This window comes from Arctopsyche grandis, chromosome 5, assembly GCF_051622035.1.
Source record: "Arctopsyche grandis isolate Sample6627 chromosome 5, ASM5162203v2, whole genome shotgun sequence".
Classification (NCBI taxonomy): Eukaryota; Metazoa; Arthropoda; class Insecta; order Trichoptera; family Hydropsychidae; genus Arctopsyche; species Arctopsyche grandis.
In genome coordinates, this window is record NC_135359.1 from 18,314,324 (window position 1) to 18,336,516 (window position 22,193).

General features: G+C 31.7%; 1 protein-coding gene across 1 annotated transcript in view; it reads left to right on the plus strand.

Moving 5' to 3' along the window:
* Positions 1–22,193, plus strand: part of LOC143911950 (kin of IRRE-like protein 1) — a 52,619-nt gene that overhangs the window by 23,239 nt on the left and 7,187 nt on the right. Inside the window, exon 2 of the mRNA XM_077431050.1 lies at positions 20,729–20,888. Within this exon, the coding sequence (XP_077287176.1) occupies positions 20,729–20,888 (160 nt within the window). The remainder of the gene's footprint in view (positions 1–20,728; positions 20,889–22,193) is intronic.

The following is a 22,193-nucleotide window of genomic DNA, read 5'->3' on the forward strand; positions in this document are numbered from 1 at the left end:
AAACGACACTGTGACCAAACATTTTAACAAAAAAATAGTTTACGTGAAAAGAATAAATACATAAATAATAGAGAAAGAAAACAAGAAAAAACATGATAAACATTTTAAGATTTGTAAACAAATTAATTATAAAAAATAAATAAATAAACAAGTTTTAAATTTAAAAATAAGTAATACAATTGAAAAGTTTATTTGAAAAAACGTCGACGTGACTCGTTATCAGGCTATACCTATTATTGTAAGAAAATAATTTATTTTATTTATAAGGTTTATTTCGCATATCGCTCACACGACAATCGTTGCCACGAAAATCACGAATACGGAATATCTGGCACTCGAGTTCTTGTTATTATGATAGTTGGCGTGATAACTCTCGATGGATGGAATTTTCGGGAGCCAAATGTTCCGTGATCGAGATTTTAATGACGTGTGCAAGATTGCTTCGTGCGGAATAATCACCGAACCTTGTTGTACGTACGTAGAGATTAGGCGATTGGTGCTCGTCGACCCATCGACCAATTATGGTTGTTTTAGCGCCAAAAAGGTCTCTCGACCCATTGACCAATTATGTATATCTCTTTGTTGAGAGTACACGTGGTGTATAAATATTCGGCGAATCTGTTCTATGCTTCATTCGGAGCTAGCTGGCCGATGACAGGAACAATAAACTGTCTCTGCCACTCTTGCTGCGTCTCTCACTCCAATATCAGAAATCCCTCTACACGCCCACGCTACATAATAAAAGTTTAAAAATTTCTTGATTTTATATTTCTCAAGATACTTAACGGTAATTTTGTTCATTGATTGAAATAAATATGTACTTTCAATAATCGGGATCTGCACTTGGTGTATTTGTTTAATGCATAATATATGGAACGCAGTATGAGAAGTATGACAAGAGTAGTTGATAATAGTGGAGAGAGTGGATAAATTGAAATTCCGATAGACGGGTTACGTAACTAAATAATTGGATGATAGGTAGGCACAAGAAGTGCTATAATTCTACCCAAGATAATGTGAAAAGATGAAAATAAGGAAGAGAGTTAGAGAAAATTAGGGAAATATGTGGGGTGAGATGGATGAGATTTGCACAAAACAGATACGAATAGAAGTTTGTTGGAGAAGCATTCATCCAGCAGTGGATGGTGAGTGAAAATTATATAACATAATAGTTGAACAATGTCATTTCATAGTCTCAAGATGAGCGTATATTGAGAAGGAATTAGCTATTGTGCAAATTAGGAATGACCATTTTACGTACATATAAGCTCGTTTGGTAAATGTTGAAAATTGTTATAGTTATTTCTAAGATATCATTCCGAAATGCTTAGCGTTGATATTATTAAACCGATCAACATGAAAGGGTTTGGTTTGGTTCATTTTGGAGATTGTGGGGTGGATGGCAGCCCTAAGCCAAAGCGTACGTCGAAAAGGGTCGTCTGAGATTACCACATCCCTAACCGAGGCCGAAGAACGTGCGGACGCCGGAAAATCTGCGAAAACTTCACCTCGAACAACGAACGATTTTCCCGGTGCTGAATTATTGAAATCGGCGTTTTGCCTCGCCTCGGTTCAATTGTACGACACGTTTTCGCACACGAAGTACCGTGAAACTCGCCAACGTTTGAAATTTCACACGTTTCCATTTTTGTGCACCGCCGACGCCAAAATACTATTTCAAAAATTTTATTTCGCCTTAAATTCAATCGTACAAAGTTTTATGAAAACATTTACTTTTTTTATGTATGTACATATATCAAATTTATACTCGTATTTTATTCATATAACATAACTAATTCTTAGTCAGTTGCTGAATCGGTTAGTTGTATAATTATTTCAGTTGAATAATTAGAGTTAAAAATCTTATCTTTCCTATAAATTTTAAAATTTTAAAAGTGCACAATATCACAATACTTTTTTTTCTTATTCAACAATTACAACCCGTCCTATACATTTATATGTACTATGGATTGCAATTTACCATCGAATTTCATAAACCGGTGAACGGTAAATGATTTTTTCTACTACCAGTATACCAGTATATACCGGTAAATGAATAAAAAAAAATCGTGAATTACATAACTACGTATATGTGGTTACTTTTTCTAAAACTGTTAACCTATGTATATTGAATCGTAAATAATTAAAAATATATCTCGGGTGAATACTGTCATATAAATATAATATACTTCAGTAAGTTCGAAATAATAAATAAATTTTATTTATTTATTTAAAAATTGAACCATTTGAAAGTTAGGATCATAATTAAAAACAACCGTGTGATCGCATTTAATTTGATTTGGTTAATCAGTGTTGCCAATGAATTTATTGGTAAAATATTCATTTTTGAAGATTATATCTACATATGTATGTATACATTCAATAATAATAAAAATGCATTAATGATTGTTTAAAAAATCACGTTGTTTAAAAATTACACGAATACTATTTAGATGTGTACAATTTTGGGATTTAATGTCTGTATTAATTTTTCTAGTGAATAGAGAAGCTCTCTATTTACTAGTGAAAGAGTGTCTGAATGTGATATTTTCTACCTCAGTGAGGGTAAATTATCCGTGATTATTTTAACTTACTTATCTAGTAAACTGCGCTCATCGTTATTTTCAAAATCAGATGTGATGTCTGAGCGAATTTTCTCGCTTCCACTTGGGATTGTATTCACGGCTGGTTCTTATATACCTATATTATATATACATACAAACAAACATATGTACATATATTGGGGGTGATTTTTCTCCTTATATTTTACCATTATTATATGTTTTGTGACTTATTTTATTATTTTTTGAACTTTTGCTGCTATTTCTACTTTATATATGTATGTATGTACATATGTATGTACGTAGTAACAATAGATGAAATTTTGTGATCATGCAAAAATTCGAACTGGAGATTTTTGATACATACACCTATACTATGTATAAATATATATTTTTTCTTTGTTATATATTCGACCATTGTGGCGCATTAAGAATTCCTGTAATGCCACATTGGTCCAAACTACTTATAAATATATAAATGATCCTTTAATATTTCTTAGTAGCCGAATAATTATTATTACGAATATTGAAATGAAAATCGTATCGAGTAATACATATACATAATATATATGTAGCTTCATCTAAAGCTTACTTTGATGATTATACAAATTTTGTATACATACATATTATGTTTTCCTTTCGTGTACTTCTTTGATATTACATTTGTATGAAAGTTACATGTTTTGTTCTCAATACAGAAATACATATCTAACATTTTACGAAATTATTGTATTTATTTCGCAATAAATTCCCAACATCCAACACACTTCAAGCTACCCCGCTGAGAGCATACACTGTTTCGAAGTTTCGCCGGAGTTATTTAAGCTGATAGCACGCTTTTCGTACAACTTAATTGCCATAATCGCCCTCTATTCAAGCATTGAAAGTTTGCCATTAATCACTGTCCTGCCGCATCTTCTCGCGAGTCTTTTGAAACCGTCTCATCCCGCGATCTGTCTCTCACTCGCAACGACACTTTATAAATACATATATTATATATGTATGTACATATGTATATACACAGCGAAAAACATCATATCGCGATTTTTAAATGGCGCAAATGCGAGTTGTGTTCATGCGTGCTCGCACGCAAAATATACCGCCGGTCGTGCAAAGCTTTTACGTGATTTTTCGCTAAATTTCGGCGTGGTATGTTATTGTCGTACGCTTTATTGCCGAGCTTTTTCGTGATTTGCGTGAAGTCGAGTTTTTTAACCCGCAAACGTTTGAACCTTGAAACGTTTATTTCATATTGTTACGATTTTGAAGTGTGTTTGAGATTATACATATACATATGTACATATTTCTTGGAAAATACGTTATGTCAATAACTTCATATAACTATACAATAGTTACATACATATAGCCACATATTCATAGATTTCTGATACCAAATGTCATATTGACTGAATGTCTCGCACGGATTTCTCTTAAAAGGCTTATAAACAGGTTTACGTTTTGCGTATTCTTTGTCTGTCTGTCAATGAATATTTTACCGATGTGCATTCAACTGATAATATGAGGAATAATTTCGATACTCTTTGTATTTGCGAAGCTGGCACTATACTAGAGAAGCTACACGAATCTGAATAATCGAATTTTGAATAGCGGCTTTAAATTATTTAGAAAAAGTTTTAAAAATACATCATTAAAATTTTGAGACAATCGTAATCTGGTATATCAAATAGAGCTACATGTGCTGTACATTTAAAATAAAAACATATAAAAAATATTCGGATTAAGAACCCCTCGTCCTCACGTTTATATATCATACATATATTATATTTCGTTAATTTATTGCTATGAAGTTTAATTTTTTATTGTTTGAAAAAAGTTTTTGTAATATGTAATCTATATGTCATACCGTATATAAAATCAATGCTATTTTTCATAATCAAAGTATTGACATCACAGCTTACAGATTTTCAGTCTTGTTTTACTGTGTTTTACCGAAGCCGACTAAAAATTTACGCTATTTTTATGTATATATTTTGGATGACATGATGATTCTATTGGTTGTTTTGTTTGATGTTACGAGCTTTACGTATCCAAATATCGTAATAAACCTAATCCATAAACAAAATATTTGGTTTTATATGAAACGAAACATGTTATGAAAATTATGTGTTTTTCGCCGTTAAAATAAGCTGATTGTTTTATTCATTTGAATAACAAGCTCCATATATTTATAATATATAAATATGGCAAATTTTAAAAGTTGAAATTATCCTCACTAACCCACTGACTCATTTTCACAAAGAGTAGACTACATATATACTTTTTTTATATATAAAAGTCATTACACGTAATTTGAACAACGCTTTTGTAAGATAATATCCACACACAGCCGAATTTATATTAAAGACACTCTTGTTGAATGAAAATCGATATGGAGGCGCGATAATCCTCACAAACGGTGTAGTTAATTAATTTCGTCAAACTTGAATTACTGGACTTTTCGTGGGTAATTTCAGTTAATTTGCACTTCGCTCCTGTACGTGTTACATAAATAATGGCACGCTTGGCCTCGTTTTCATTATTTCGAGTAATATTTTATAATTCAGCTCAGTTTATGCGCTACATAGCCATGGCCTTCGGTTCAAAAGTTCACTGTAAGCGAACCCCGAGAGACGGAAACATAAAATTCTGCTTTGTAAAATAGTGCTTTTTTGAATTACTTAAGAGTATGCAGATGCGCGAATAAAGCGTCTTTCAATTTTGTAAGTTTTAACTTTTACAAAATTCAAATACGATCAAATATGTGGTATTTTATTGCTATATCAATTCATCATTCGACTGAACTCAAAATTGTTTCAAGGAATTCACTTTCTTTAAATTATGTAATATATATATATATATATATATATATATATATATATATATATATATATATATATATATATATATATATATATATATATATATATATATATATATATATATATATATATATATATATATATACCTTTATTTGAATAACAAGTCTAATTTAAAGTATAATATGATTTACGATCAATGCTATCACATGCGATGCAATCCCACGCGATTCAAAACGACTGCTATTAAAAATTTGATGGAATGATTTTGTAAATATATGTACATTGTACATACATATGTATGTACATATATCGTCCGTTTACTAAATTATATGTATAATATTTTGTTTAGATACACAACTACTAAAATTTAATAAATTTCTTTGCTTACAAGGTCCTTTTTTATTTATTATCCAGTACTGCCCGCCAACAGCTCGACACAACACAGTACTGCACATAAAATACTAGTTTTGTTCATACTATACAGCACCGCTCGTTTTCAGCACGTTCATGCTTATTTTGGATGAAATCGGCTTACATATACATATGTACATACATATGTACATTACAGAGCGCGACGACACGGCACAATATTACTTGCGTCGTATCGTCGAGTCAATATTGTCACAATATGCCGTTTCCAGAAATATTAATTTGCACATGGCAACACTTTCATAAACATTTCAACAAAATTAATTTCATCCTGTTTTATTCAATGTTTTAATGAAAAAATGATAAATATATTTATAGAGATTTTTAGTAAAGCTTGCCAAGCTGAAAAAATAAAGATCCGTTTATATTATCCAGCACTGCACGTCAACAGCTCGGCATGTAATATACTATTTCTATTAATACTATACAGCACCAACCGTTTTCGGCACGTTCATATGTACATTTTTTGGACTAGTGCAAGGAAAAATCGACTATGAACATATGTACATATATAGGTACATTACAGAGTATGACGATTGCTGGCGTTGTATTGTCAGAATATGACGTTTCCAAAAATATTCATATGCGCATGACTGCACTTAAGCAAGTATGGGTGCACTCGCCTCTTTGACAGCACGTTATACGTAAATATTTCCAGAATGGCCAATGAAACCGATTCTTCTTGATACGTTTCAATAGCATGTACGGGTGTATAATAAGAATAGATCGTGTGGAATTCTGATGTTTCGATACGTCAGATACACATTACGGAACATATGAAAATATCCATATATATAGAATGTACTCAAGAATATTTTCGTACTGTTGTTTACGTGCAGTTGCTGGCTTGAGCTGTACTAGTATAAACGGTAAACGGATTATTGCGCAAATTGCGATCACGCGCCTGACAATCGTTTCCTTAAAAATCGCGAATACGGAATATCTGACACCTGAGTTCTCGTCAGTACAATATTTTGCAAGATTGATGGAGCTTTTGGGTGACAGATATTCCGTGATCGATATTTTAGTGTCGTGCGCGAGATCGCTTTTTGCGGAATAATCAACGAACCGACATAAACGAACCTTAAAATGTTGTTCTTATCTATGTGTCTTGGCATTTGATGCATCACATCTGAAATATCAATCTACATACTATCATATACAGCTTTTATTCCATCATTTTCGCCCATTTACCCTTCTAATCCCACTCGGTTTTTCCATTTTGGTTATTATTCTGACTTCAATGTATTCTAAATCGCGGTTCCAATGGCTTAACGATGTACGGAATCGATGCAGCACTCAATTGGGCGAATTGAATTCCGAAAAGCGATTTCTTCATTTCATTAAGCGGGGTAAAATATTCGGAGTTGGGAAATGGAAAAACAATATTCAGAGAGTGAGCAAATATAGAACAAGAGTCGAACGAGGCGTGGAGGCATAGTCTCGGAAATTATGCGATTTTCGCGTAAATATCCGCAAACGGCAGTCGCGTTAAATATTCAATCGGAAATTCCACGTCGACATTTTCCGCAGTCGGCGGTGAAAGAAATTCGTTAACGCGTAATTGTCGCGTCATCTCCTCATCCCTCTCAGCCCCACCGAAGAGTTGGAAGGGGGAGACGGGTTGATGCTTTTCTACTCCCGAAACCCCACCGAAGGAAGGACAATGGAGCCAAGGAAGCGTGAGCCTAGATAACGTTTGCGAAAATTTAATTTAGAATAATTGCTCGCCGACAAATTCCAATGCTCCGAAAACGGCCGTGTTGCAAACGAACGGTTATTTGCAACGAAAACAAAATAAAAAAACAACGAACGCCCTCCCCAAAATACTTGAGTCTTGAACTTTTCCCACACCTTGTGAATGAATAAAAATTTCTAAAACCATTATGTCTTCAACTGCTTTACAGTTTAAAAGAGAATTTATGTTATGTGTATTAGTACCTTCATCGACCGATAAATTTATACTACATACATATATATATATGTCCATATTTTACACCCCAGTGAGCGTGGGTTATCAGAGATTATTTTATCTTTTTTGTCTGCTGTCATTATTTTCATAATTGTGTATGATTTAAGTGAAATTTTGATCATCTCTCTTCCGTTCGGGCTTCACGGGGATTTTTTGGTATTTATGACTGGTACTTATGTATGTAATACATATGTAAATTTATTGGTGCTAGCTGTGGATGCAAAATATTCCCTACTCTTCTGTTTATTTGATATTAGTATTGTTTATTATTACATTATATGGTTTTTTTTTTGTCATATTTTCTGCTTTTGCTCTTTTATTATTATTTTTATGTATTTTTATTGGGTTGGTCGAGACTCATTTCCCCAACTTTTTTGGTGTATATCATCGACGAGTTTGTATCTACATATACATATATATTTATGTATATACAAAACACATATACGAAAATGTATTATATAATGAAATAATTATTTAACTAGATGAACTTTATTATAGTTATAAATTATAGTAAAAATTGATTTTTAAATGTTTTTAAATATTTTCAAGTTGTGTTAATAGCTTAAAATTCGATGAATGATCACAACATGTATCGTATATTAAAAGATATTACATACAAGTATAAAAAAAAATTTTGTATACAGTATACAAACACCTGTTCCAGCAAACGAAAAGTCGGTAGAACGGAGAACACCGATTTTTATTACGTATTTTTTTAATTTTTTTCTTATTTGGATCATTGTAGCCGTTTTTCCTGTAATTCCACAATGGTCCAAAACTATAAATAAATTATATATAAATTCATGGGCTATAGTTAGGGTTGCTATAAGTGACACACATCAATACGGTAAATTTAAGTATTAAATAAATAAAATATGAAAAAATAGATATGTAGGTATTTTTTTATTCTTATGATAATCTAAGATCGCATGGAAATTCTCATGCTGTGTATCAGAAAAAAAATTCAACCATTTGCCTTGGATATTCGGTTTCTTTGATATTTCGGTATCTGCTGCTGAAACATTTTTCTCCTAATAATCATTCAGATACAAATATAATTTGTTGAATATAATGTCATTATTGTCAGTATCGATGTTTTTTTTCCTTTGTTAATAATATATATGTATATGTTCGTTTTATTTCTATATACATATGTACATACATATGTATGTACGTTCCAAATATATATATGTACGTTCTATTTCTTCCCATTCAGGCAAAAACGGATAGAAATAGAACGGAAAAAATAGAAAAAAAATTCCAAAATTGTCTAAAAATGGTACAAACAGTAATACGGGACTGGGCAGTGTAATACAGTTAAAGTCCCATTTATACGGGACGATTGGCGATCCTAACTATAGTGCCATCTCTTGTTGAAGGGATATATGTACTTCTTGTGTGTCATTTATACAATTTATTGAGACATGAAATTTACAACCCAACGGTATTGGAAGAGATGAGGTTATGGGTTCCATCTCGTTTCATTGATTAATTATTGTCGGCTCGTCCATTGTTCCACACCATGAGGGAAGGACTAACATTGCTTGTTCATCCATTGCTCGGGCTATACGCTGTTTGAATTTGACTAGTGATCATATTGACATTTTCAATAGTTTGCTAAACAACCTTTTACACTTTGATAGCGTTTTTGAATTTGAGAAAAAATTATTTTGTTTTCTTTTTACGTTTATTTTTATTTTTATTTTTTGTGCATATATGCATGTATACTCTCATAAGTAGTATATTTTTGTCTGGTCACAGTGTAATGTTTACTCATTTATTTATATAAGATATAGCTTAATAACTAATTATACTCAATCATAGAAATAATAGTATATTAGTATATGCATGCATATATGTACATACGCATATGCACCCAAAAAATAAAAATAACTATCTACACAATTATACAGAGGTGTTGCCATACAGCTACAAGAAATTTATCAATATTACTTAAATTTCTTATTTCATCTGACAGCTTATTATAAGTAACAACACCTCCATACAATATTTTCTTCTTATTCTTATTTTATTTTAATCTATCTTTCAAAATACCTAGGTATTTTTTTTATCGAATCGTATATATAAAAACCAATAAACATATGTACATGTTTTCAGAGTATCACGAACGTTCATCCAATTTAATTCCATTAACATGGATCTCATATTAGTATACCTATTTATTACTTAGATACTCCTCATGGCTTTATTCTGTAATATTTATAACTTATCATTAATTAACAAATTCATCAAGTACAGAACAGAACCACAATACATAAAATGTGATCGGACAACAGCATTATATATGATGATTTTAGTATTCTTTGACAAATTTTCCATAATCTAAAAAACTGTGAAGACACTGTGATATATGTATGTGTATTAAATAAAATAAATTGCACATTCATATATGTATGTATATTGGGATACATAACGGGGAATGAAAATCTAAGCAATCATACGAATAATCATACCAACCCAAACATTCGTATTTTCGCATTCGTAAATCGAATCCAACATCTACTTTAATGTACATACATATATGTATATAGTTTCAAATTGGACTGTCAGATTGGATTCGACATTCTTGGAAACGGCTGCAACGTTCAATCTTGTCTCCGACCATCATGTTCGATATTCGATATGGTTTTAATCCTTCTGCAGCTTTGAACGCGTATATATGCAGATGATCTAAAACTTTTTAGGTGCGTTGAATCTTCTTCCGATGCTCTACTGCTACAGAGCGATTTAGATTCACTCGTTATTTGGTCACACTCAAATTGTCTTCCGATAAGCGTTGAAAAGTGTCACATTGTCTCTTTTTCCAGATCTCGATCATCAATTGAATTTGGTTACAATATTGATGGCTCTATTCTTGCCCGTCACACACATATCAAGGATTTGGGAATTACTTTTTCAAATATCTGGAATTTTAATTCTCATATCCAAGATGTGTGCAATAGGGCTACAAAAACTTTAGGCTTCGTCATCAGAAACTCACGCGCCTTTAATAGCACCAGAGTGACGCGTTTACTGTATACTACATTGGTGCGCAGTTTGCTTGAATCTGGTTCGGCCATATGGAGTCCTAATCATTTAAGGTACACGCTAATGTTAGAGAGGGTGCAAAGAAAATTTCTTCGCTATCTCTACATGAGAGAGTTTGGGCGCTATCCCTACTTATTTCCTAGTAAGTTTGTCATGGGCTCCTTGGGCTTTGACTCCTTAGCTTCACGTAGAAACAATCATCTTGGTAAGCTTTTTCTAAAAATTCTAAGGGGTGAATATCATCTTCCTGAAGTTCTGTGTAATCTTAAACTTAGAGTACCTGAGAAACTGAGAGAATCTCGCTCCAGAACTCTATTCCTACCTATTCGGGCCAGGACTAATGTGCTTGATGACTCACCCCTTTCAAGAGCCATTCGACTATTTAACCTGCTTTCTGGGAGCCTTGATGTTTTTACTTCATCATACAGTTCTGTCAGGCAGCATATTTTAAATGACTTCTAGCTACATACATATTTACACATGTTGTTTTCATTTTGTAATGTTATTATTTAGCATAATGTGTATGTATGTTGGTTTTATCTATATTTATATATGTATGCTATTTTTTATTTATATATATATATATATATATGTATATATATATATATGAGTAATTTATCTTTATTTATGTGTATTGATGTGTTTATGTGTATATGCATGTATAATGTTTGTATGTTTATGGATGTATGTAATGTATGTGTATATGTATATGTATATGTGTATGTATGTATATGTATGTATATATGTGTGGGTATATATATATATGTATATATATGTATGTATATGTATATATATATGTATATATATATATATATATATATATATATGTATATGTATATGTATATGTATATATGTATGTATATGTATATATGTATATATATGTGTGTATGTATATGTATATATGTATATGTATGTGTGTATGTATATATATATATGTAGGTGTGTATGTATGTATATGTATATATGTGTATTTTTATATTTATGAATGTATGTATCTGTATTTGTGTATACGTGTAAGAATTTGTGTATATATGGATGGTTTACATATATGTTTATATAATTGTCTTTGGCCAGGAAGGTGCATTGGGTTTACCTGTTAGGCCTTCTTGGTGTAAATTAAATGAGAAAATAAAAAAATAAAAAATAAATAAATAAATAAATATATATATGTACGTCAAATTAAAAATATATATAAAATTTCCACTTTTTTTAACAAGTTTGTTAGCTTGACGTGTATTTCATATACGTACATATGTATATAATGCACCGACCTAATTTCGCACGTCAAAATCTATTGTTTATTTTATACGCAGCAAATCAAAAATGAAACAGTTCATTAATCATACGGTGGTGTACTACCGTGAAACTGGCAAGTCATTTTTTGACATTTAAATATGTTTCCTTTCCACGGCGCTGTGGAGTATCAATGGAACGGGCGAGTCAGGTTTGCTAATGTATTCCACGGCTACATTTATTTGCGCAATCGAAAATTTCAGCCGCGCAGACTTTCTCGCTTTTGGCGATTCATCCTTCGTCGCTTAAATTTTTTACGTAATCAACTTTTCCAATTTTGATATCTCGGAAACGCGAATGGTTTCGAACGCAGAGCCGTCTATAAATGCTCGCATATACGGATAATCGGAATTACATACGAGTGCTGTCCGCTTTGATTCGGTGATTACCGCAAGAGCAACAGGGGCTTTTAGCCTCATATTAAATCGACCAATAACCATCAATTCCGTTTAAAGTTCGACCGATTTGTATCCTCCCATGTTCCATATCTATAATCAATATTGACGTTCAATGAGCGCGAAATTCGATTCAGCTCCACTTTTAAGCCTTCCTTTCCGACCCTCCCCACTGCCCTCTTTATACATATTTGCAATATTACTATTCTACACAAATTCATATTCTTATCTATGTATGTATATATATATATAGCTATAAGTAACTCAATTATTAAGCAAATACTTTATAGTAGAGAGATTGTGGATTCAAGTCCTGGCCGGAATAGAAAATTTATTCGATTTTCTCGGTGATTACGTGTAGGTAAATATACTACCGAGATTGGAATGATTATTAAATCCGTCTCCCATTAGAGTTTGCCAACGTTTTCAGGCATAAATTTTGTGACAGTTCTAATTAAAATCGACTGCCCACTCATTAATCTGACGAATTCATCTCATGTGTGGTTTTGTGGTGCGATTATTTACATACACACATATGTATATATAGCATATATAGCCAGCAGTATAGCTTGGTCGTTAAGCTTCTGCTTAACACCGAGAGGCACCGGGAACGATCCCATGAGCTGACCTCGATTGGAAAGAATTTTTCTGAGTACATCGGTAGTGCTGCTGGTGAGACATGGATATTGTGACTCCAAGTCAATCGTTTCCAATCAGAGTTTGCCAATTTTTCTGATTTCATTATTGAAATGGTTCCTTGATTAAATTGGCTAAAAACCTTCCTACCAACTATGTTACCACTATTTGAGTATGATTAATGTACAATTAAATTTATTTAGTGATTCTGTCATAGAACCAGTAGATTCTATGACAGAATCACTAATAACCATACTAATACACTTGTGAAGAGTCTCGATGATTACAACAAAATGTCTATACCCTTCAGGTATAAACACAGATTACTAAACATAATCAGCCTTAGGTCATTGACTTTAGAGCAGCGGTTTCCAAACTGAAAGGCGCGCCGCCCTGGGGAGGCGCGGACTATTGCCAGGGGAGGCGCCAAAACTTTTTAATAAAAAAATAATTTTCATACCATAATATCTACAAATAAATAAAACTTCATATCGTAGCTTAACAGTAAAAATTCAATGCATGAATGATTATTTTTCTTTCATTTTTATATACACATTTAATTAGCAATCTTTCTCGAAGAAAACCAACATGAAGAGGCACATTTGTGGTCGAACGATAATTTTATTGTTAAATTTGCCAATTTGGTTAAAATTTTTGGAAAATTGAGCGGTTTAAATAAATCAATGCGGGGATCACAAATACATCCACTTTTTCAAAAAGACAGGGTAAAAGCTTTCATTAAAAAGTTGAAGTTATGGAAATCAAATTTACAAAAGAATGAGTTGGATATGTTTTCACTTTCCAATGATTTCTGGGCCACAGCCAATATTGAATCAAGTAAAAATGTTTTTATTGACCACTTAGATGGTTTAGTGCTGCATTTTTCCAATTATTTCAAAGACCTCCATTCCATTTTAATATGTACAATGAAGAAAGATGAATTCGAGACAACCATCGAAAAAGAAAAAGCGATAGCTCACTAAAACGAAATTTTCAAAATGAAACCATAATTAAATTTTGGATGAATCTTAGTGCAGAGTATGAATCTTTGTATTGCAAAGCAATGCAAATGCTTTTACCGTTTGTAACGTCTTATTTATGCGAAACGAGCATTTCGGCACTAGCTGCAATGAAAACCAAATATCGAGCCAGGTTAATAGTCGAAAAGGAATTACTAGTGGCACTCTCCATATTCCCCCCAAGATTTGATAAACTTTGTGCCAATAAACAAAAACATCCTTCGCATTAAATTTTGATGTCTTAGATGTAGTTTAATTAGTAATTTAATATAAAAATAAATATACGTGTTCGTTTAAATTTATGTTATAGCAAAACCTTTTTATTATTCTGTCTATTGTAGTGTTCATTGTTTTTAAATAAATGTTTATTATTTAAAACGTGTCTATATTATTATTCAAAAATAAAATGAAGGGAGGGAGGCGCGGAATAAAAATTTTTTTTTAAGGAGGCGTAGTAGCATAAAGTTTGGAAACCGCGGCTTTAGAGAGTCTTTAATTAATAGTATGTATTAGATGTATTATGAGCATTTATAAGGATTATAAATAGGTTTTCGAGCTCTTTTTCCTATTATGCTGTACATTAACAATAGAATAATATAATACTATGATAACTAACGAAATAAATTAAATTAAAATTGTAAAATAGAAAATGATCAGTAGATCAGTAGCTATTAAAATAGATATAAGATGTATTGTGAAAATAATTTTGTAATAATAAAACCATTTAAAAATCAAAATCAAAATTTATGTACAAGTTAAAATTCATAGATATCTCGTTAATTTCGAATTTTCAGTGTCTCATAATTCAGCGACTTATGTAATAAAAATGCTGCATTATTTATTGGCCAGGAAGGCGCATTAGGGTTTACCTGCTAGGCCTTCCTGGTATAATGTACCTATATATAATAAATTACACGCTAACCATTAACCTATGCTGTTGGTTATATTATATTATAATTTGTATATTTATCGTATTATGTATGTATTACGTTATAACTTCTGTAATATCTTCACGTTTCTCTGAAGTTTTTAAGCCACCGTGGTATATTTTTAAAAATAAAATAAAATACATGATTGAAAAACAGTTTTCCATTGAAATTGAAATACTTTGAAGTATCAATCTAAAGATTTTCTTCAAATAGGGGAGGTATGCTAGATTTCTACCTAAGATCCAATGTATGTGTGTACATATGTACATATATAAAAAAAATCGTAGAGCTTTGTACGATAGATACGATTGATTTCCTTCGTATAAATGCTCTCCTCCGGAATTATCAATGGATAGAAAAACATTTTAAGGCGCTTTTAATCGTCTTTATCAATTGATTGATGACAACACTTTCAATTCCCGCAAGCGAATTATTGCGTATCATAATAATATTGTAAGTACATTTCATCCCTCTTCCCTTACCTTGAGAAACTGTTCTGTTTGCAGGTAATGAATGGATCCGCAGTTTTAGCTCAAGGGAGTATGGGAAGAGGGGGGCTTTCGGCCTCGTTTCGACACTTCACCGCCGCCGGTTTTAATATTTCACCGCGGCTTCATTAATCATAGTTAACTAAAAACCGGATAAATCAATGTCTCGCAGATGAAGAAAGGAAAAAATCGTAAGAAGGTGGCAGGGGGGGAGACGCGTCGGAATTTGAAAAATTCTCCGATGCGACGAAGATGGACGTCGAGACGCGCAAGCAAATTAGTTTAATGACACGGAGATTTATCGCTTCAGCAGCCGTTAATTTGTGATGATTTCATTTATTTTTATTTACGAAAAGCATATTCCGTTGTATCTACTATGTATGCACATATATAGTTCGCGTATCTACTCGTGTGTTTCGTTTGCCAAACCGTCGCATCGCAGATCATTCCAATTCATTCATGAAATCGACCCAAATGGGACTACGAGTACGTGTCGTAATCTAGCTACGTAATCGCAATTTCGTTTCAAGCCGATTTCGTGTTTTACTAATGGATATATTTGAAGCTCCATTATTCAGTTTATATCAAGCTTTTGTATGTGTGGGGTCATCAACTTCATTTGGTACTCAATTTCAAACATAAATTTCATTTTCAATGATATTATATACATACATACATAGTATATAGACCAGTGGTTTTCCCCGTCTTCGCTCAGTATTTGTAAAATAAACCTCTTAAATGTGACTAATCTAATAGTAAACATTTTATGAAATTTATTTGAATAGTTTTATTTTATATAAATTTATTTGAATACTCGTTTGTTGTATTATTGAATTGACTCTCACGAACAAACAAACATATATACTCTTTAGAAATTATGTGTACATATATCAGAATCCGAAGAGAAATCGGGTAAGGCTTCGCCCCCTGCTGCTGCGCCCCCTGTGACTGTGCCCCCGGCAGCGCCCTCGGGGACTTCGAATCCTTTGAATCGAAACAAATCGAATCGGTGCCTATGAATTGAAAAAAAAATGAATCGAATGTGTTGTTCCCATCCAACCAACCAATAACCAACCAACGAATGTTACATACATACAAAGTCTCTTTCGAAATTATATATTAGATGCAATAACTAATTATTCTGCACTACATAGACAAGCCAATGAGAGGATTTAGTAGGCAGTATCAATTACCTATATTTAATTTTAAATAATTATAATTGATCCGTTATATTTGAAAGCGGCATAACATTTAATATAATATTTTGCGTTTAACAATATTTAAAAACAGTGGCGACCGGTAACACGTTTATTTTGCTTTTCCAAAATTCTGGATATATCGAATTAAAAGAAGTGATAACAATTTGTGAATTTAGTCAAACAGAGTGTTTTTTTGGAACCGAAAATTGAACTTCCGCCATTTTTAAATATAACGGCTCAATTCTATAAACCTTTCATCATTATGCGCTGTAAGAAATTGAGTTTTGAGATTGGTAGCCATCATCGGGGAGAAAGCTCTATATATTTTTGAATCTACATATGTGTCGTGTTCATATATGTATGTATGTATGTACATTGTATATAGTATTTATTGCTAATCAGATTTGGATATTATGACATCCAAATCGAACGTTTCCACTAAATTTTACCAATTTAGCGGATTTAATTGTCGAAACGGTTCCTCACAAATTGACTCACCCAATTGTCAACATAATAATTTGAAAATGTGATTTCAATTTATGTATTTATTAAGCCATAATGACGCTCTAGAGAAAATCAATAATGTCACTATGACGCAAAATTGTAATAAAATAAAAAAAATACCTGTATTGAAATGGTTAGTTGACGATTCCGTTTTTCAGACCGTAAATTAAATAAGCTATCAGTAATATATTAAAATGGTCAGTTAGTATTATAAATAGTCTGTATCTATTTGGGCAGTATGTTTGTGGTCAGTTGATGAATTAAATGATGTGTAATTAATTTTAATAATCAGTAATTTAAATAATAGGGCTAACATTAAAATTAAATAGTCAGTAATTCAAAAGAAGGATATCCATATGAACAGTTTGATGATGTGTCTATTCTGAAAACTTGACATGGTATGATTTGAATATTCCGGTAAAAAAATACGTGAAAAATTATTAGAAGTGCTTCAAGCCAAAAAATAAGATATAAATATCTAATTATTTACCAATAATCAAAAAAAGCATGTTTCGAAATACCAAAATTAGTAGAACAATTGCGTTTAAACCATACTGAGATACCGGAATAGAGAATTCAGCATATATAGTGTCTAAAATTTTACAATATTGTATTTTTTATTGACCATGTATTGTTTTTGATGACCACATTTATGAATATATTTACTGTCATTTTTTTTATCTACTGACTGACTGTTTTTGTATCTACATAGTAACTGACTTAATTATTTATTTCCGTAAATAAATATATTATTATAAATTGTTTCGTGAAGAGCCACTCTGGAGGTATATTTAATTATACTTATTTAACTTTTTGACTTACATCTCTTATAGAAAAACCAAAAAGAAATCAAAATGGTTTGCATAACATTATAATAATTACAATTTGCTTGGAATCGTCTGAACTTTCTACGAAGCCATTTCAACGAGTATTTTTTTCAACTTCTTTTTTCGCCGGGCATCGCAAGATTTTAATTATTATAAACCATGCACATATGTACCTACATATATTTTTATTTTTATTTCATACATACATACATATATCTAAGATTTTATTATGAACGTGGTAATTTCGCTTAAAGTATGATTATACATCATACATACATACATATATACATCATACATCGTATGTATGTACATTCTTTACTTTTTTTGTATTTTTGCAATATATTTAAATTTAGAATTTTTCGTAACTATTTGTCACTCGCATATGAACAATCGCTGTAATCTTTCAAGAAAAAAATAGACAAACGATGTCAAGCATAATAAAATTGTATATTATATGTACAAATTTATGCGTGTGACATTTTTTTCAATATATTTAGAGTTGTTTACGCAAAGTATTACCATAGCTTCAGACCACAAAACTCCATTATGGCTAAAGTGATATACCACCATACAGGGAGACGTTATGTCGGAGCCCCCGAACTAAATTATGTGAAAGCGCATAAAACCTAAATTATTCCCCTCGCGAGATATCGCATACACAAATTGTGGTATTTCTCGTGTACATCGATCATATATTAAAAAAAAGCAATTCCCACGTTGTTTTCTTTTTAATTGAATTATTTATATTATACATATATACATACAAAACAACGTTCTATATATTATATGTAGATATGAACATTAAAAATATTATTTTTTGACGTTTGTAAGATATGTCCATTATGAAAAATCGCATGATTCGATTAATCGACCCGTTAAAAAAATATCGTGTGCGTTATCGTTTTCTTTTGATAAATTGTCTGTCTCGTACGGTGTACGTGTGAAGTCACCCTCCCTTACACCCCAACCCCAGCGATCTCTACTGAAGAAAATCCCTAATACCGTAGGGGAGATGTAACCTGGTCACGGCGGCATTTTATTGAATTTCTTCTACAGTCTAGTCTCATTGCATCGCCATGGTCATTAACTGTTAGTCGACCTTTTTCCAACCCCACCCATTTCTTCTATCACAGCAAAATAATCTACCAACTTGGCGAAAAACACTTACGACGTTGTCACTTAAAAATAAAATAAAAATATTGCATAGCTTGCACGCGACATTTTTGCTATTCTTTAATTGACCGACTTTACAAAAGGCATTCAGATATTTTTATAAAAAGTGAATTTACATTTTAAAATATTTAGATATAAAATATCTTTAAATTCACTTTACTAACAGTATGATTTTTATCTCCTCATACGAAATGGAAAATACACATTTTGACGCTTTTAAAATTTAACGAGCTATACTTAGCTTCGAAATAATACAACCTACATATTTGTTTGTCATGTAAATACATACTTGTTATACGTACAACTACATACATATAAGACACAGCGTAGCTCACTTGTTAGTGAATAAATAAAAACTTTTTGTGGTGAAAAAATATTTAAATGGTTTTAAAAAGATAAATAAAATACATTGTTGACGAAATCTGGGCTAAAAACCAGGTTGACCGTATCCTGCTAGAACTTTCCGATTTATGTAGCTTAATTGTTGTGACAGATCCAATAAAATCGACATGCTTCATTTTCTCAATGTGTTCCTCGCAAATTCGTCGTATATCGAATTTGTTGATCGTACCAATTTATTACTCTATTAAAATTACAATTACGCGATTGTATTAAGCTATTATTATTATCAATTGCGCTATTGTATTGGAATGCATAGAATTTCTTAGTACTTATGTTCAATTTTACCAAACTTTTAAATACCAAATTTTACCATAGGTGTCGCCTTGGGGCAACCTATTATGGCACCTACATATGAATGTTAGAAACATTAAGTATGTATAATAAATATGAATATATATATATATATATATATATATATATATATATATATATATATATATATATATACATATATATATACATATATGTATTTATATGTTTATGTACTTTGATATTGGCGTCAGATCTACGAGAAGTGTTTCACGGATTCTATCAAAGAACTACTATAAACGTGGCCGTCTCAAAGGTGGGCTTTCACATAAGGTGAAAACCTTTCCTCTCATTCGTTACTATCTCCCCATCCATTTTGCTGCACAACCTCGCCGATGCATTTGGGCCTGCAAAAAAAACTGCAAAAAAGCACATCATTCATCACAAAGACATTCGCCAAGTTGGCAAGGATTCTCGGCAACCTTATTCTGAATAACCGTCGAGCAAATAGACTCGACAATGGCTTTTTTCATAACGTCACACCAGTCACAATAGCACAACCCAACGGTTTGAAGTTCTTATATTAAAAATTTCCAACTTTCTTCAACCGTATCTCTTCTCATTTTTATTTTTTTCAGAAATGTTTCCCTCTCACCACTTTACAATTTTTGTCCCTCTTGATATTAGCGATTCCGTATATACGCAAATTCCATTAGACTGTATATCCCGTTTCGCATTTCCTAAATACGACACAGTAAAAAATACATTTCCTTTTTTATTTACAGGACCCGGTATAGTGATGGCGCCGGGCACCGTTCCCGAGCCATTACAAGTTTCTGCAGTTGCAGGTGGTACAGCAGAACTTCCTTGTGATGTCAGCCCTCGGCATCCAAACGACTCTGTTCTTCTCGTCGTATGGTATAGAGACGACACCCCCATATACAGGTAAGATATCCTCGAATTACGCATCTCATTCGGGGATATCATAAAAGAAAAACCTCATTTACCAGTGGGGTGCTCAACGCTATACTGCGGGTTTTATCGGATGTATACCCGAAAGCAACAAAAGCTAAGAATTACGTCAGTGCTTTTGAGACACACTTTTTGATAACATTTCGGTATCTTTCAGCAATCTAACTGTGGAGGAAAAGTGGTCGCAAAAATACTATGCATATCAATAAAAAAAATCTATTAGTTTGTATGTAAAGAAAACAGAACAAATTTATACATATATAGACATATTTATATGTCTTCAATTTTAATTTAGGAAAAATACTCAGCTCTAATGTAATCGTTAAATTTTTCATTCCGTCGGGTAGTATGATGATGGTTCTTTTGTAGTCGAGTTTTTACTGGTACGGCGTATCGCCAAACACAAAATTACGAAAATGTTTTAAAATGTATCAACACCGACGAAGCCATTTCAAAATTAAAAAAATGTTTTCAAAATGTAATTTATTACTTTTTATTATCAAAGAGCAATCGATTCCTATGAAATTTTGTATTCAAATTGGAAAACGCTATTGTGCAATGTTAAAATGAAAGTCGATTTAAATATAGCAAGTAATTTTCAATGTCATATGTTACATACATACTTATGTACATGTGTATTTACTTGTCGATAGTAAAAATATATTAGCTTGATCCAAATTACTTCAAATGTATTTTATATTCATATATTAAATATACATATATTAAAACACCTCATGTTCATATTTCAAATAATCGAATTTCGATTCAAAATTAACTTAAAGATCGACAATATGACATACCTATACATACATAGTTTACAGAATAAATTGGTATGTCAACATAATAGAGCCCAAAAAAATCTAGTTTAGTTTTTTTTACTACGCAATTGATTATTTTTAGCCATAATTTTTCTATTTGTTATCACTTGGGCTAGCATTTTCCAGTGAAGTTTGATCATTATTTTTCCGTCCATTACTAATTTATTTCTAATTTTAATTAACATGTTATTGAAATTTAAGTAGCCACCGGCTATAATATATTATATATAGCCAGCATTATGTGTGTGTAGTTGCGTTAATACCTGCCGCACTGTGATGGATAGTGAGTGACCAGGACTTATTTTATTTTATTTCTCCAAATAAACTGGGTATTCATAGTTTATGTATTCCTTGTCAAAACCATTTATGGTCACCATTATTTGAAAATGATTTCAAATTTATAATCTACATATAAATCTGTATATGTACAAATTTAATACCATATGTATGTGTCCATCAG